Here is a 16,392-nt window from a genome sequence, read left to right on the forward strand (position 1 = left end):
GTCTGTCGATGGGCATTTAGGTTGCTTCCATGACCTGGCTATTGTAAACAGTGCCACAATGAACACTGGGGTGCATGTGTCTTTTTGAATTATGGTTTTCTCTGGGTATATGCTTAGGAGTGGGATTGCTGGGTCATAGCCATGTTCTTCTTAACTGCCATCTTGTCTTGCCTACCAGTTGGCTCCTCACTGAACAATTTTTAAAAGAACATCTCTTTCAAAGATTTCAAATTTCTGAAATATTTTGTTTATTTGTGACTTCTGCCTTCATCACAATGTATACTTCTCATGTTTAGTTCATGTGTTTAGTTCTGTCTTCCATCCAGACTGTAAACCCCATGATGTCAAGTAATATGTCCATCTTTTTCATGCTTGCTTTTATCTTTGTCTCTTCACTTACTAGGTGCTCAGTAAAAAACTGTCATGAAACATTTTATAAATAAACTTCTGGGCGCTCCCGAATAACATTGCTGTTTCCTCTCATCTTTATAGCTATTTATACATTTGTCATCTCTTCTGTTGTACTTTTACTTCTTTGAGGAATGGAAGTACTTCTGATTTTTTTCTGTTCCTCACAAATCTTAGCTCAGTACAAGGCATATGGAAAAAACTGTGATACGTAGGAATTTGTGAAAGGGAGGAAAAGATGTAGAAATGTGGCCCTTTATACTGGGACACATAATAGCCATTAAGTCAAACATGTAAGTCTTCCCGGGCATAGAAGTTGTTTTTAAGTATTATCATGGCTCTTGTCCAAGTTCACTCACTTCAGATCATGCTTCTCTAAAATGAGCTGTGTAGGTTGTTTATGTGGTCACGTGGAGTGATTTCTGGGTGGACACACAGTGATCTATATTTATGGCTACAGGAACTGAGTAACAGAGTTATCAGTAATGATGAAGATTGAACTGTATTTATGGAAATAGTTACAGGACATAAAGATAGGGATCAGAGATGGAATGGCATGCGTTTCACTGCTCTTTAAAGAATTTTTATTACATGTAAAGACTGTCTTAGTATTTAAATCATAAAAAAATGAAGGAAGTCATTTTTTTCAACTACATTATGAACATTTTTTGGAACACCTGTGAAGCGTTCCATTTAATTTGATTACATCTGGCACAGGCTACATTTTTATTTGACTATTTCTTTCATGTCAACTATTTTGGCCTTTTTCTACATTAAATTTAAAAAGCTCCAGCCTTTTTTAATTTTTTAAGAAACAAAACACCCCTTAAAAGAGGAGCGCATTTTTCAAGTCATTCCTCTGACCACCTGTACACTTTTGAACTTAATTGGTCTATAGCTGCTCTGGTGATTTACATAATAATTAGGCAAAAAGGGTGAGGCCATTGATGGAATTGCTCCAGAATCCTTTTTCCATCTTCAAACTATTTAGGAAGGTGGAAAGATATAAAGGCCTAGGTATGTCTACACAACCAAGGTACAGCTGAAGTAAAAGTGCATACAATACTGTCAGGATCAACCAGGATTTATAATCTCAGCAATATTTCCTTTCTCCTGACTGAAATATATACATTGCCTATAGAGAAAACTCTTGCTTTCAATTCTAAATAGAGATACCTATATCTATAATTTTAAACATAAGGTGAAAAAAGTCTTAATTCATTAAAATGCATTGTCAATGTTTTCTATTCATTGGAGTGAGAGCACCGGCTGCGACAACAATAGTGAAAGTTACATCACTTAAAATTTCATACATCAAGGTTTTCAGGAGTCAGGGGCTTAGGTGTATTTACATTCCAATGAATTCAATAAATATTGATTTAACACCAACTATAGCAATGGGGTTACGATGTGCATACCACAGACCTGGTAATTATCTTCATGACATTTGTAGTTACCCTTTTCCAGTGCCTTGCAGAGGGATGTGGCATATGCAGGCAACAATTAATTGTTTATGGAATAACTGAGTTTATTTCCTAAAGAAGACATGCTACAAATTTCTAGGCGTTCTTTCCAAAACCAGTGTTCCTAAACTTTAAATCACCTGGAGGGCTTGAGTTTCTGAATTAGTAAGTTGAGATGGAGCCTGAGAATGTGCATTTCTCACAAGTTCCCAGGTGATGCTGACACTTCTGTACTTTAAGAACTTCTGTAGCAACCATGAGGTGTTGAGCCAAAGCAAGAAGTTGCACCGAAGAGCAACAGACATCACGGGCTAGTCACTGGGAGGTGACTAGTAACGCGGAGTCGCACCAGTCACAATGCCAATCAAGAGCCTGGATCCTGCAGACGACCTTGTGGCAATGATTATCTCCCTTTCAAAGCCTGAAAAATTATTAAGGCTGATGCTGATGTCTGTAAGAACCAGAATGTGACAGAATAACTGCCAAATTATAGAATATAAAAGAGAAATCAGCCACACACCACTCTTGTTTAACTATAATGTGCAGACAGCTGTCTTGGCAGAAGGAGGCCGGTTTGCAGAATTTTGGGCCGTAAGATTTTGCCAACACCTGCCTTAGCTGGAATCTGCGGTTGTAAATTAAACCACAGAAGGGACTTTTACCAACTTCTACAGAGTGGGATTTTCTACTGAAGAAAAACTGTAAAAATTGTCCTATGAAAAGTTCCCACATGGCCTTTCTTGAGGAATGAGTCATATGATATATATTCCATTTATCTAAAAATATTTGGAAATATCTGATTAGTCATACACATTTCTTTGGCTGAGTTCACCATTTTACTCTTTCAAGAAAGGCTTGTTTTGCCCTGGGTTGAAGGAGACATTGTAGGATCTAGGGGACTGTCCATGGAATCTCCACCACTACCCAGCCCCTAATCAGTGAATTCCCGTTTGAGGCAATAATTGTGCAAATAAGAACTTCCCCAGTGCTGGAAAAGAGGAATAAGGCACCTGTGGGTTGCATCTCACTTACACTTGGGGTTTTAATGTGACTTCAGAAGCCTGTAGGAGGTGAAAACAAACCCCATTATTTGACCTCAATCAAACCTACATCTCTTTCCTTCCTTCTCAATAGTTAAAGTACAGAGATAACCTGAGCTATTCCAGAAAGGTGTCTCCTATGAAGGTAGAATAACTATTTATCCATGCTTGCCTGGGACAGTCCTGGTTTACAACAAGTCCTGAAGTAATTTGCTAATAGTTTCCAGTTTGGGCAATTAATTATAAAGCCACCATCTTTTAGGTGAAAGAAAGCCGACTTTTGTCTTTTTTTGACAAAGTACTTTTATATTGATCCTACTAAAAAGTTCTTCATATTGTGAGCTAAACAACTCTCTCTTCCTCTAATTTTTTGTCTTTCTTATGTATGTATGTACGTATTTATTTATTTTTGGCTGCATCGGGTCTTAGTTGGAGCACGTGGGATCTTTGTTGAGGCATGCAGGATCTTTCATTGTTGCACGTGGGCGTCTCTCTAGTTGTGGCGTGCAGGTTTTCTCTTCTCTAGTTGTGGCGCACAGGCTCCAGGGTGCGCAGCCTCTGTAGTTATGGCGTGCGGGTTCCAAAGCATGTGGGCTCTGTAGTTTGTGACATGCAGGCTCTCTAGTTGAGGCGCATGAGCTCAGTAGTTGTGGCATGGGCTTAGTTGCCCTGTGGCATGTGGGATCTTAGTTCCCTGACCAGGGATCAAACCCACATCACCTGCATTGGAAGGTGGATTCTTTACCACTCGGCCACCAGGGAAGTCCCTCTCCCCCTAATTTGTACATGGTGGTCCTAGTTCAAGTCTTTGGAGCTACAAAGAACAAGTCTTGATGGACAGTCTTAAAATATTTAAAGATATTATCCTGTTGTCAGAGATTGGCAAAGTTATTTTTTGCATAGACACAGATAGCAAGGATTTTATTTAGGTTTTGTGAGTCATGCAGTCTCTGATTCAACTCTGCCATTGTAGCTAGAAAGCATCTAGAGACAATATGTAAACAAATAAGCATGGCTACTTTCCAATAAAATTTTATTTACAAAAACAGTGGTGGGTTATATGTGGCCCATGAACTAAGGGTTGGCTAAGTCCTGGCTTAGAAGAAATGGGGAAGATAGCAAAGTTTGAGAGAGTCAACAGCATCAACAAACTATAGAACGAACAAGATTTCAGCAAGCTTGCCAAATGCTGAATCACTTACAAGTAAAAGAGAATGTAATTAAAAATAAGATATCATTTACAATAGCAATAAAAATTACAGAGAATCTAGGAGTTAGCTAAAAATACTCAACATTTATATGGAAAAAAATGTTAAACTTTATTTACAAAAGCAGAACACGGGCAAGACTAGCCTACAGGAGGAAATTTGCCAGCTCCTGGTTTAAACAAATACTGTATCTACTGCCTGGAATTCTTATCCTTCCTGTTAGATTGGCCAACTCTTTACGGAAGCTTGAGCTGATTCCCAAGACCAGGCAAGGCTTCCTTACACACAAACCTTGATTGTTTGCATAATCTCACTGCACCTTCACTGCTCCTTGGTAGCTCTTACCACAATTGAAGCTTAAATAATCCTGCTTTAATTCTCCATCCTCCCCAGTCTGGCTCCACTCCTGCCTCAGGTTGTAATTAGGCTCCTAAGCTAGACTATTATCTATGAGGACATAGAAGACTTTTGTATCCCTAGTGGCAAGTATACAACAAGCACTCAATGAACATTTCTTGCTTAAATGCATGATCAAATGAATGCCCAAGTCATCTGTATGCTAGGCTGCACACCTCTCCTGTCCTCTTTCATTTCAAATCCCTCCATCTGTAAATGTGTTTCCTGGAACTCAATTCAATAATTCCAATAAGGATGAAACTTTAGACCTTTCATTAATTTGGAGTTCTCTAAAACTGCAGGCTCCCAGGGGCTCTGATCACATCTTTTTATTTTACAGTGTACTATACACAACAGGTACCTAACAGATGCTTCCTAACTGAAGAGTGAAATGACCATCTAAGACCTTTTGGCTCCCACGGACCTGAAATGAATCTGACTATGCTAGAGGTCTAAAGCTGACTGACAAGTTCCTAAGCTTGTCAAGGTTTCAAAATATCCAGATCACTGAGACACTATTAAGTCAGATTAGCCATGGCACTTTAGCAAAATATCTCACATCCTTTAGCCATTTAGATGTTCTTCTCATAAAACAAGTTTTACGCCCACAGATCCTCAAATGTGATGTTGTCAGAGAATTAAATGAAAGACATGATCGCTGTGACAAAGCCACACAAAAGTTGCAATCAGAAGTGAGAGTAAAATAAAGCAACGTGTTTTGGGACAAACTCTAGATCTTAGGTAATATAAAGTACGCGCAAGTCAAGGGCACATCTCTGCCTGTTGCCAGGCAGAAGTTTCATCCTTGCCACTCTAAAGGCTAAATCATCAAAAAAAGGTTGTAGATCAAGTTTACAATCAAAAAGAGATCCTCTTAATGACTAGGTTTTTAATCTGATGGCTAGGTTAATTAAATGGCCTACAATTGAAGCTGATCTATTCAAGAAGACCCATTGTGGTTGTTAATGCTCACTTGAGGCTCTAACCCAATTTGGGGCAATATTAGGAAAGTTTACTATGAACAGATGGTAGTATCACAATGAAGAATACATTACACTGCATCAATAATCCAGAATATTCTAGAATATTCTAGTTTTCTCTTTTCGATTTTTTTAGTCTTTGGTCTTAAATTTGGAACGTTGAAGGGAATGTAGTCTTCTGAGCCACTAGGAAATCCAATGGCCACAGAGGTGAAGGTTCACAAAATGACCCGTGATAGCCTGAAAGAGTGAATGCACCTAGTTTTGCATTCAATTAGGATTGGTTGTTAGCACTAAGAAGAAATCTGATCCAATGAACAGCATCTGTGTGGTGAGTTGTGTTTGATATCATGTGGCCTGTGCAAATGCTCAGACTGGAGTAAAGTAAGGTAGAGAGTTGTGACTGGCATCTCAGAAAACAACTAGAAGGACCCTTAGATATAACTTATTATAAATCACTCATTTTTATAGCTAAGAAAACTGAGGACCAAGGAAATGGCATGATTTGTCTCACATGAGTTAGTGGTAGATCTGGGACGACACCTCAGAATCCTATGACTTTTTTTTTCTTCTTGACTTTTAGTGCTATCCTTCTTTTACTGCATCCTAGGTGACACCACAGCAAACAAGATAAAGCTGGTTGGCACCGATGATGGACATTCTCAATCCTATGTTCAGCACGTCTGTTTCTGTCCCACCTTAGACTGCTCTGAAACTGTAGGCTGCTAGGGTTATCAGGTGGTCTCTTGTCCAGTAGGTTAAAATTTGATTTATGTTGAGAAGATTAAATGCTTCAACGCTGACCTTGTTCAATGTTTTCATGGCTAAATAAAATTAGGTTTGAGGAAATGGGTCAGGACTTAGAAAAATATGGTCAGTTATTTTGTTATATTGAGAATACAAATTTTTAATAATTTAAATTTACAATGAAGTATAATAAACATTCAGAAAAGTGTTTTACATTTTAACGTCCAAAGACAATATATATAGTGCATGTAAATACATGTATATTTACACACACACATCCTACATATATATGCTTATCAATGTATAAAAATATGGGGATGGAGGAAGGAAAGAGAGACAGAGAGAGAGAGAATGTGAAATTCTAAGATAGGATAAATCCTTTGTTTCCTGTTCCCTAGTAGCTCTTCTACTGAGAGTTCTAATTAGTGGTAATATTCAAAAATATTTAACAACCAATGTGCAAAACAAAAAACCATCAGACACACACTGGCTGTAAACTGCTCAACATTTGTCTCGGTTCTAATAAGCAAAATAAGGAACTGCCCAACCAATCCCCAGCCAGTCTCAAGGAAAACACAGAAAAAAGGCAAAGGCCATACAGTAATTTTTCATGCTCAGTTACGTACCTGTTTATGTAAAGTACATAGACAACCTCACAGACCCGATCTCATTTTTCCAAGACTGTCCTAATTTTTGCTAATTTTTTTCATCTTTAGCCATTTTAGAGCAAGTCAGGGGTAATAACTAAAGACAGAAAAAGCAGCCATTATGATTATCATCTAAATCTATGATTTCTCTCATGGTTATGCTGCATGGGTGGTTCATTACCTTTGTTTATGGAAATACAGGTACAATTCTTTGAAAACTGTGAAGGAAGCACACAATGGGGCAAGCTCATCATCAATAACTAGCAACTGGGTTAATATTGATCCTTGGACAACTTCAGTATCTGTGGTAAAAATAATTATGATATATTTTTCTCAATTAAATCTTTTTCTTTCACGGTACCAATGCAACTGGTGCACTTTCCCACATAATGAGTTTTATTATCATTTCAAAGCAGATTTGAAAATACCTAGATAAGGGACTTTGCTGGTGGTCCAGTGGTTAAGACTCTGCACTTCCACTGCAGTGGGCGCGGGTTCGATCCCTGGTTGGGGAACTAAGATCCCACATGCTGTGCAGTGTGGGAAAAAACCTAGATAAATAAATATTAACTCTAATGTAAAATTCTCTCACATTTGTCCAGCTCTCAGTTTTATAGTACTTCCTCGTGATGAACACTACAAATAACATACAGTTATTTAGGAGAATTCCAAAAATAAAATTTGCAAAATCATAATGTAAATATGTAAATCCAGAGGCCAAAAAATCTTTTCTGAACCTCAGTTAAATAGCATGGTAACTGGAGACTAAGAATTTGATCCCACTGCTGTCCTGACTTACTTCTCTGGTCCTTAGTTCCCTTCTTTCTCGAAGAATAAAGGTGTAAAATTGGGTGATCTCTAAGTGCCTTCTAGATCCAATAAAATGTGAATATCCCTTTCACCAAACATTTTTCTAAAACAAAACAAAAAAATCTCTAATCATTGAAGAAAAATGAGAAAACACAGAGAAGCAGAAAGAAAATAAATTAAGAACGAAACATGTTACCACTAAAAGTTAACTGCTTTAAAGTTTAACACTGTTAGCATTTTGGAGAGTAGGATTCCAGCTTTCTCTGTCATTCTCCACATACATTTTACAAAACAAGGATAACACTATCCACTCACTCTGTAATCTGGTTTTTAAAAATATAATTTGTGGAGCATATCTTAGGTAGGGAAGTTATTGATGTACAAAACAGTACTGCTGTTCTGTCACTGTTCAAAGCAGTTTACCTATAATTTCACGCACAGAGTAAGTCTCTGAGGTAGGTACTGCTATCCTCATTTGACTGATGAGAACACCATGAGGTGAGGTTAAACTGATGTCCAAGGCCACGTCACTAATAAGTGGTGGGGCTGGATTCCACCCAGGGAACCTGGCTTACCTCCTCAACACCCTGCCCTACATTTCAGTCATGATCTGAGATGTAGGCAGGGGTGAGCCATGTGAAGACCCGGGGAAAAGGGAACAACAAGTATGAAGGTCTCGCAGAACCATAGTGTGTTGGGGGAGAGAGCTAAAGAGGGTCAGTGGGATCAACATGGAGCACATCGCCCTTGGTTCCTGATAGGAACATGGACCAATGGGAGTTGTCCGCTGTTCACTTCTTCTGACTCACTGTAACCTTTGGGGCTGGAAACAGCCACAGTCCAGACTGCTTAGCTGAAACTCTAAAGAAATAACCTGAATATTGAGGATACCTAGCTCTTTAAGCTACATCTGCACTTAGCAAGGGAAATGATCGGCCATGCCAATTAGGTCAGTGCAGGCAAAAAGCTCCATTGCCTTGCTTATCCACATTTTGGAGGCAGAAGCAGGCTACGAAATTTTGAGTGAGCTTCAATTATCGAGATGCTTGTACAAATTCTATACTCACCTTGCACTTAGCAGTCTAATATACAGTCACTAAATACCAGATTGTGCAGAACGATAATTTCATTGATTTTACTCTCACAGTGTACACTTCAACAAGAATGTCACTTTTATTTTGCAATCTCTTCTTGATTTATATTTCCCCTTTTCTCTTACCTCCAGACAAGAGCTAATTAAATAATCTATTTTGTGCTTAGTAATACAGTTCGAGCAGCCATTTTATGTATTCCAGCCTAAATGGGAAAGACATATTATGAATTTTCACCATGCAGCTCTCATGGAAATTAGAAATGAATGGGCATTAATTGCTGAAGAATGAGATCCTTAGCCTGCTAATTTTGTGATAAAACATTCTAATAAAACACATTTGTCATCTTTATGAAGATATACTAGGCAAGTCGAGATAAATCTAAAAGCCAAGCAGAAGGCAGAGTTGTGGCCAACTTGTGTCACCTAGGAAGACTGTGGACTTCCCGTGTTCCTGAATTTTTGTTCCTTCTCTCTGAAGCAGCAACTCTGGGTGATGTTTCTCCTGGGCTGTGTCTTAGTGCATCAAAGTCAATATTTGACTATATTTTCTCCTTGATATACCAAAATGGATAACACCACTGAACAGACATTTTGGCATAAGCGTATTACGGGCAGAGGCCAGAGGGGCTGTATTTTTAAATAATTCAGTACAGAATGCCCCTGGAACGCATATCTCGAAACAGATTTTTTATCCTTAGATCTAGAGAGACGGCACTGATAGCTTTTAACAGAATTGATCCTTTGCCTACCTTTCTCGTTAAACTGATGAGATAGTTCCGTTTTATTTAGTGTAACTCAGCCTAACGCAACACAGTCATTTAACATTTGCCATGTGGCAAGCACTGCTGCACCCTCGCACCAAACTGGATGAAAACTGTGGTCTGTGCTGGATCGCATGTCAGTGTCAGCGGGGTGGGGGAGGGCAGGCTGACAAGTAAATATGAATATACCAGATGAATATTATGATAGAGAGATGGACCAAGAAGCACAAAACAAACAATTCTTTCTGTTGCCAAGGGAGAAGTCATGCTTTTGGCTTCATAAATAATGACTAAAATAATATTCTGAATTTCTCCCTTGTAAACCTGTTCAGTAAAACCATTTCAGTAAATGGCATTCCCATCCACCCAGCTGCTGCGCCAGAAACCTATGTGTCATCCTCGATTTTCTCTTTCACCACCTCCCACATCCAATGCATCAGCAAGTCCTGGCAGCAAACTGCAAACTATATCCTGAATCCATCCCCTTCTCTTCTCTCCACTGCCACCCGCTAGATCAAGCTGCCATCGTTTACTGAGTGAATTACAGCAACAGTCTTTAACTGGACTTCCAGTTTTGACCCTCACTTTTTTAAAAGTCCATTTTCCACACAGTAGGCTAAGCAATCTTTTAAAAAAACATACATAACTCTCTTACATAAAACGCTCGAATGGCTTTTCATTTCACTTGAAATAAAATACACTCTCCAACCTCAACTCAAACCACCCTCTACCCTGGTCACTATGCTCCATAAGGCTCACTTTCTCTTTGCTCTCTGAACATGCCCAGTGATTTATTTTTAGGCCTCAGGGCCTTTGCATGTGATGTTAACTCAAGTTGCCTGGAAAGCTCCTCCCTCTGATCTTCACAGGAGGGACTTCTTATCATTCAGGTGTCAGCTCATGTCATCCCTTCAGAAAGGTTTTGCATGACAACCCTGTCTAAAGTAGACATTCCGCCCCACAGAACCTCTGTTTCACCATACTCATTTATTTATTACTATCTAAAATATTGCATTTTGGGTTTTGTTTATGCTTGTTTGTTTGTACCTGCATCCTTTGAACAATGTAAATGCCATGAGAAGAGGTCTTATGGTTTTTGTTCACTGGTGCCCAGAGTAGTGACTGCCACAGAGCAAGTGCTAAATAAACATATGTTAAATGCATGAATAAGTAAATGAATGATTGAAATCTACATTATTTGCTCAAAAATTCAAGCTTGGTCTATGCTGTAAAGATGCTCAGATTTTCTCTGCAGAGGTGGTTTGAGAAGGCACCCGATACAGCATAGTTGGGGGGAGGGGTCACACAGACATGACCTCCTGGAGAAAGTAATATATTTGAAGAAACTGGAAGGACCAGTACAAGTTAGTCAAGAGACCAAGAGAAGGAAGAGCATTTCAAGAAGAGGGAACAGAATACATATAAAGACTCATTGTGAACGTACAAGGACTCATGGTGGGGAAAAGGCATGGTGCTATTAGAATTTGGCATACAAATCGGCAAGATTGTCTTCAAAACGCACATGATGAATTACCATATACTGTTATGTCATCCATCTAAGTAAGTAAAGTGAAATTCATATATTTTCTTGAAATATTCTTACCAAAGTGTGGGAAATTAAAACTTCTATCTCAAATAAGCCTTGACATTCTTGCATTTCACTGTGGTTGGAACTATGCCTTCAGTATCATAAATCCAGAAGTTATGTGGATAATTGAGAACTTCTCTTTGGACACTGAATACTAAATTACATAGAATTGATTAATGAACTAATTGTTCAACCTTCTACTTCATTTTGCCTGTGTACACAATTTAAGTGGAAAGAAACAAGAAATAGATTCCTTTGTTATTTATAGTCACCTAAATCCACATTCCATTCCTGTTGAGATTAGCAATTAGATTTCTAATTAGTCTTCCAAAATGGATTCGTGGGTTTATTTCTTACATAAGTGTAGGAAATATAGGTACTGAATGTAGAAAGCATTAAACTTTTCTTAAATTTAATTGACACAGTCAAGCTTTGCATGCCAATAACATAACAACCTCCTGAACTCAACCTATGATCACAAAAAGCAGAATTACGAAAATCCCTTAGAAAACTCACCATCATTTCTCAATATTAGCGGTGTGGGTGGCCCCAGGACCTTTTGGTTTGTCACTGTATTTGTAACCACACAGGTATAATTTCCAACATCTGATTTTTCTACTTTGGCAATATACAGATTCCCAGTCTCTTGAGAAACGAAGCGGCGATTATCCTGATAGGAAGGGTATTCATTGAAAATCCAGGCATAGCTCAGCTCTGAAAGCAAAAGGAATCATCATTACAAATAGGTCTTTTATAAGAACTCTACTGTACTCATGAAAGAACTGGTCAAGTTAAAAATTCATATTCCTGCCCAATGGTCCTTTTTCAGCCTGCTAAATATCAATAGGAAGTAATTACAGTGTCTTAAAGCATTTATAGTCTTCCTACCATCAGTCAGTAAGATTTTATTCCTATATAACTAGAAGGTAAACTGATAGCCGATTAAGAGAAGTCCAATCTCTTTAAATCAAGGGAATAAGCATTTATAGTTTGCTAAGCATGTGCCAAGCACCATGTAATTAGTTACAGAGCTAATGCTCAAATTACAGACCCAGAGAGTCTACAATCTTGATATACCCTGGAAACTATTTAGATCACTTCTTTCATTTTATAGATAATAATCATAATAGTACATCACGGTACCACATACTTGCATAGTACTTTGCCATTTCCAATACATTTTATAGTTTTCCATTAACTGAGAAACTTTGGCACAGAGGAACAAAGTCACGAATCTAAACTCAGCCCTAGTTAGAGAAAATTCTGAGTCTCAATCCAGTCTTTTCCCAATGCCTCTTACTCTTAATGCAAATTCTCACTCCTTTCTCACTTGTGAGGTTGAACTCCTTTCCCACTATTTTAGTGAGATGGGGATTTAATATTGTAGCAAATACTCACTAAACATACAATGACTGGTTGCCTGGTCCCATAAATGCAAATCTGTATTTTTAAAAAATTAGCTGAAAAAATTGTTACATACGTAAGGGAGTGACTATAAAGTCACCATCAAAGAGCAACCTTCTCACAAACACTTATTCATCCCAGAATGCCAGTGGGATGAGTGTAATAGGCAGTCATACCTGAAAATATTCCTTTGAAAGATCTAATTTTTCTTAAGAACTAGGTGAATGTTTTGTGAATGAGCATGTTAGCCCATGCTTTCAATTTCAGAAAAGAAACCTAAATGACAGCGAGTTTAAATGATCTGCTGCAGTAAACTACTGTGCTCTGAGGAAACCAAACTTCTTTAGCTCCAGGCATTCCATGATTCCTCTCTTTAAAGTGTGATCCCCAGATTTGTTCAAAGCTGGAGAAGTGATATAGTACCCACTGGCACTGATTAGCCATCATGACCTGTTTTATTTTCAAAAGTTATTTTAGGCCAGAAGAGGAAGCAACTAGAGGCAAAGGGAGTCTCAGGTTTCAGAACTAGTTGGCTGTGTTCTTGTATGCTGCTTTTTAATATGATCCTGGCCTAAATTCTAAATGTATGGAGTGTCCTTGGAAAATGGCAGAAAGGTCACCTCAGCTTTGTATAGAGAATACCAACTATTGGAAAAGGCACTTGCTGTTTAGTACTTCAATGAGTCCCCAGTTGTAACTGGTCTCAATAACTGAATGTGAAACAGGAAACATATTCTGTCTTAATAACCCACTGTTTACATACAAAGGAGGGGTCATGCAGATTTCCTTCCCTTTATCACTGGATTATAACATTTCTGTATGCATTATTTTAGAGAGATATAATTATGTTTATATGAGAATAGCTAATCATTTTATTTACATATGTGCATGTAATTATAAATAACCCCATGCTGATGTCAAGAGGATACTCGGTGTAAATAAACAACTGCTTCCCAAAAAGCTAGTTACTTCCTCAAGAAACTAAAATCTGGGGGAGGAAAGGCCCCTCTAATAGGTCATGAAGAAGTACCATGTGATATGGCAATTTTCCCATAAAAACAGGAGATTTAACAAACAGCACAGAGTGATGTGCTCCTCTCTCAATATGGTATGTGAGTTTCAGGAAAACCAAGTAATCTCTGAGCTTCTCAATTTTCTCATATGAACAATGAAGAGAACACTGCTTATCCCCTAATTAACTATAAGAGAGTTTTAAGAATAAATTAACATATCCAAAGTCACAAGGTAGAAGTTAGAAAGTCATTTACCAGCAAAATATTAATTAACACACACTTCTCCAAGGAGAGTTATAATCAAATATATAAACTGTGTATATATATTTTTTCCTGAAGATATTTTTCAAAACTGTTGCTAGTGGCTAGTGCCACAAGGCTTTCTTAATTTTGTAGGAGAAGGACAGTTTAGTAACTAGAAAGTTGTATGGACCATGGATATCAGGAAAAAAGACATCTGCTTTGTTATTTTCCTAATTGGTGTCAAAAAAAAAATGACGAGAAAACCAAAATTCAAACCTGTATTCCATAAAGAAAGCCATTTAAATTTAAACACTCTCCCTTTCAACTTCTTAATCCATCAAAAGGGGATAATTAATAAATGTGATACAGGTATGTGGTGACGGTCAAGTTATGTGAAAGCTCTTTGAGTCATAAGCACATCTGTATCATTAAAAGTTAATCATTTTTAAAGTAAATATAAGAACAAAAGTCAATTAACATGCTGTTGATCTATTTAAATTATTTTGGTTTCACTGCTTTTGTTACTTAGTGCTTTAGTAGGAGATGCAAACAACCATAAACATATTCGGCAGGATTTTCTAAACTGTGGTCCTTGGAATATTTATTCCCTGTTAACAGAAGTTCTCTACACCCCCGTCTACCTCAAATTTAAAAAGGTTGCATGACCAAATGACTTTAAGAAGCACTGGATTAAGTAAAGTTTAACTGATTTGAAAATTTTTCCTTTCAGGACTTGCAAGAGGTTTTTAACATGCCAATGTTTCTCAAATTTCTTAGAGAGTATGTAAGCCATGCAAACTTATTTGATATAGAACTGCCTCCCAACCGCTCCACCCACACACTGTTTTTCTAAAAATTTATTAAGCCATCACAAAACCTAGGTTGGGAAACCCTGAACTAATGCAATGATTTCAATTCAAGAAATGGTAAGTATAATATAAAGATTATTAACTGTATTACTTCAGTTCTGGGGAAAGCCATTAAGTTACAATAAACAACAGAAAACAACAAAATGTTGAAATAAAGTTGCAATAAGTTTCCAAAACTGTAATAGTAATATAACACTGTAACCATTTCCAATGCTGTAGACAAAGGAACAAACCATAGTTCTGAAGACAAGTCTCAAATGGACTGTGCTAAGGATGGTAACTAACATCAATTCAACATGCAACCTTTGTAAAATACTGTCGAGCCCCAAAGTGTAAAGGTTAGCCAAAGAATCTTGGCTGGCGCACTGGTGAGATCACGTTGAGCTAAACACTGAGCCCCTTGAAGGGGGAAAGTCTCTAAAAATGATATTAATTTATTTTTCTTCACAGTAAAGAGCACTACCTGGAATACTGTATTTTTATTTGTCCACAACAATAAGTAAGGAGCATGAGTAATATAATATAATGATAATGCAGACATCTAAGCAGGAAAATATGTAGTAAGACTAAAAATTATACAACATGTAACTTGTCTTATCTGTTCTTTTTAAAGGTATGAAAGAGAAACAAAGCTGAAGGCATCACACTAATTTCAAACTACACTACAAGCCTGCAGTAATTAAAACAGTATGGTATTAGCATAAAAACAGACACATAGATCAATGAAAGAGAATAGAGAGTCCAGATATAAACCTATACACATATGGTTAGTAAACTTCCTACTAAGGAGCCAAGAATATACCATAGGGAAAGAACAATAATTTGGTAAATGACATTGGGAAAACTGGACAGTCACATGCAAAAGAATGAAACTGGAACACTATCTTGAACCATACACAAAAGGTAACTCAAAGAGGATTAAAGATTTGAATGTAAGACCTGAAACCATAAAACTCCCAGAAGAAATAATAGGCAGTAAGCTCCTTGACATGGGGCTTAGAGATGATTTTTTGAATCTGACATCAAAAGCAAAAGGTAAAATAAGCAAGTGGGACTGCATCAAACTAAAAAACTTCTGTACAGTGAATGAAACCATCAATAAATTGAAAAGGCAACCTAATGAATGGAAGAAAACATTTACAAATCATATATCTGATGAGGTGGTTAATATCCAAAAAATATAAAGAACTACAATTCAGCAGCAAAAAAATAAATCTGACTAAAAATGGGCAGAAGCTCCCTGTTGGCTGTTTGGCCTGAGGCGACTCAGCACTGGAGCCTACCCGGCTCTTTTTATTTTTTTTTTAACATCTTTATTGGACTATAATTGCTTTAAAATGGTGTGTTAGTTTCTGCTTTATAACAAAGTGAATCAGCTATACATATACATACATTCCCATATCTCTTCCCTCTTGCGTCTCCCTCATTCCCATCCTCCCTATCCTACCCCTCTAGGTGGTCACAAAGCACCAAGCTGATCTCCCTGTACTATGCTGCTGCTTCCCACTAGCTTTCGGTTTTACATTTGGTAGTGTATATATGTCCACGCCACTCTCTCACTTTGCCCCAGCTTACCCTTCCCCCTCTCTGTATCCTCAAGTCCATTCTCTAGTAGGTCTGTGTCTTTATTCCCATCCTGCCCCTAGGTTCTTCATGACCATTTTTTCCTTTTTTTTTTTTTTTTTTAAGAATCCATATACATGTGTTAGCATACAGTATTTG

At 37.6% G+C, this 16,392-nt stretch overlaps 1 protein-coding gene across 6 annotated transcripts in view; it reads right to left on the reverse strand.

Moving 5' to 3' along the window:
- Positions 1-16,392, reverse strand: part of CNTN4 (contactin 4) — a 955,661-nt gene that overhangs the window by 181,769 nt on the left and 757,500 nt on the right. For 5 of the 6 annotated variants that reach the window (XM_057555540.1, XM_007192463.2, XM_007192464.2 and 2 more), the window contains one exon: positions 11,658-11,855. The exons of the other annotated variant lie outside the window; for it this stretch is intronic. In XM_057555540.1, coding sequence (XP_057411523.1) covers positions 11,658-11,855 — 198 coding nt within the window. The remainder of the gene's footprint in view (positions 1-11,657; positions 11,856-16,392) is intronic. 6 annotated transcript variants of the gene reach the window in all.

The sequence above is a fragment of the Balaenoptera acutorostrata genome, chromosome 10 (genome assembly GCF_949987535.1).
Source record: "Balaenoptera acutorostrata chromosome 10, mBalAcu1.1, whole genome shotgun sequence".
NCBI classification, from domain to species: Eukaryota; Metazoa; Chordata; class Mammalia; order Artiodactyla; family Balaenopteridae; genus Balaenoptera; species Balaenoptera acutorostrata.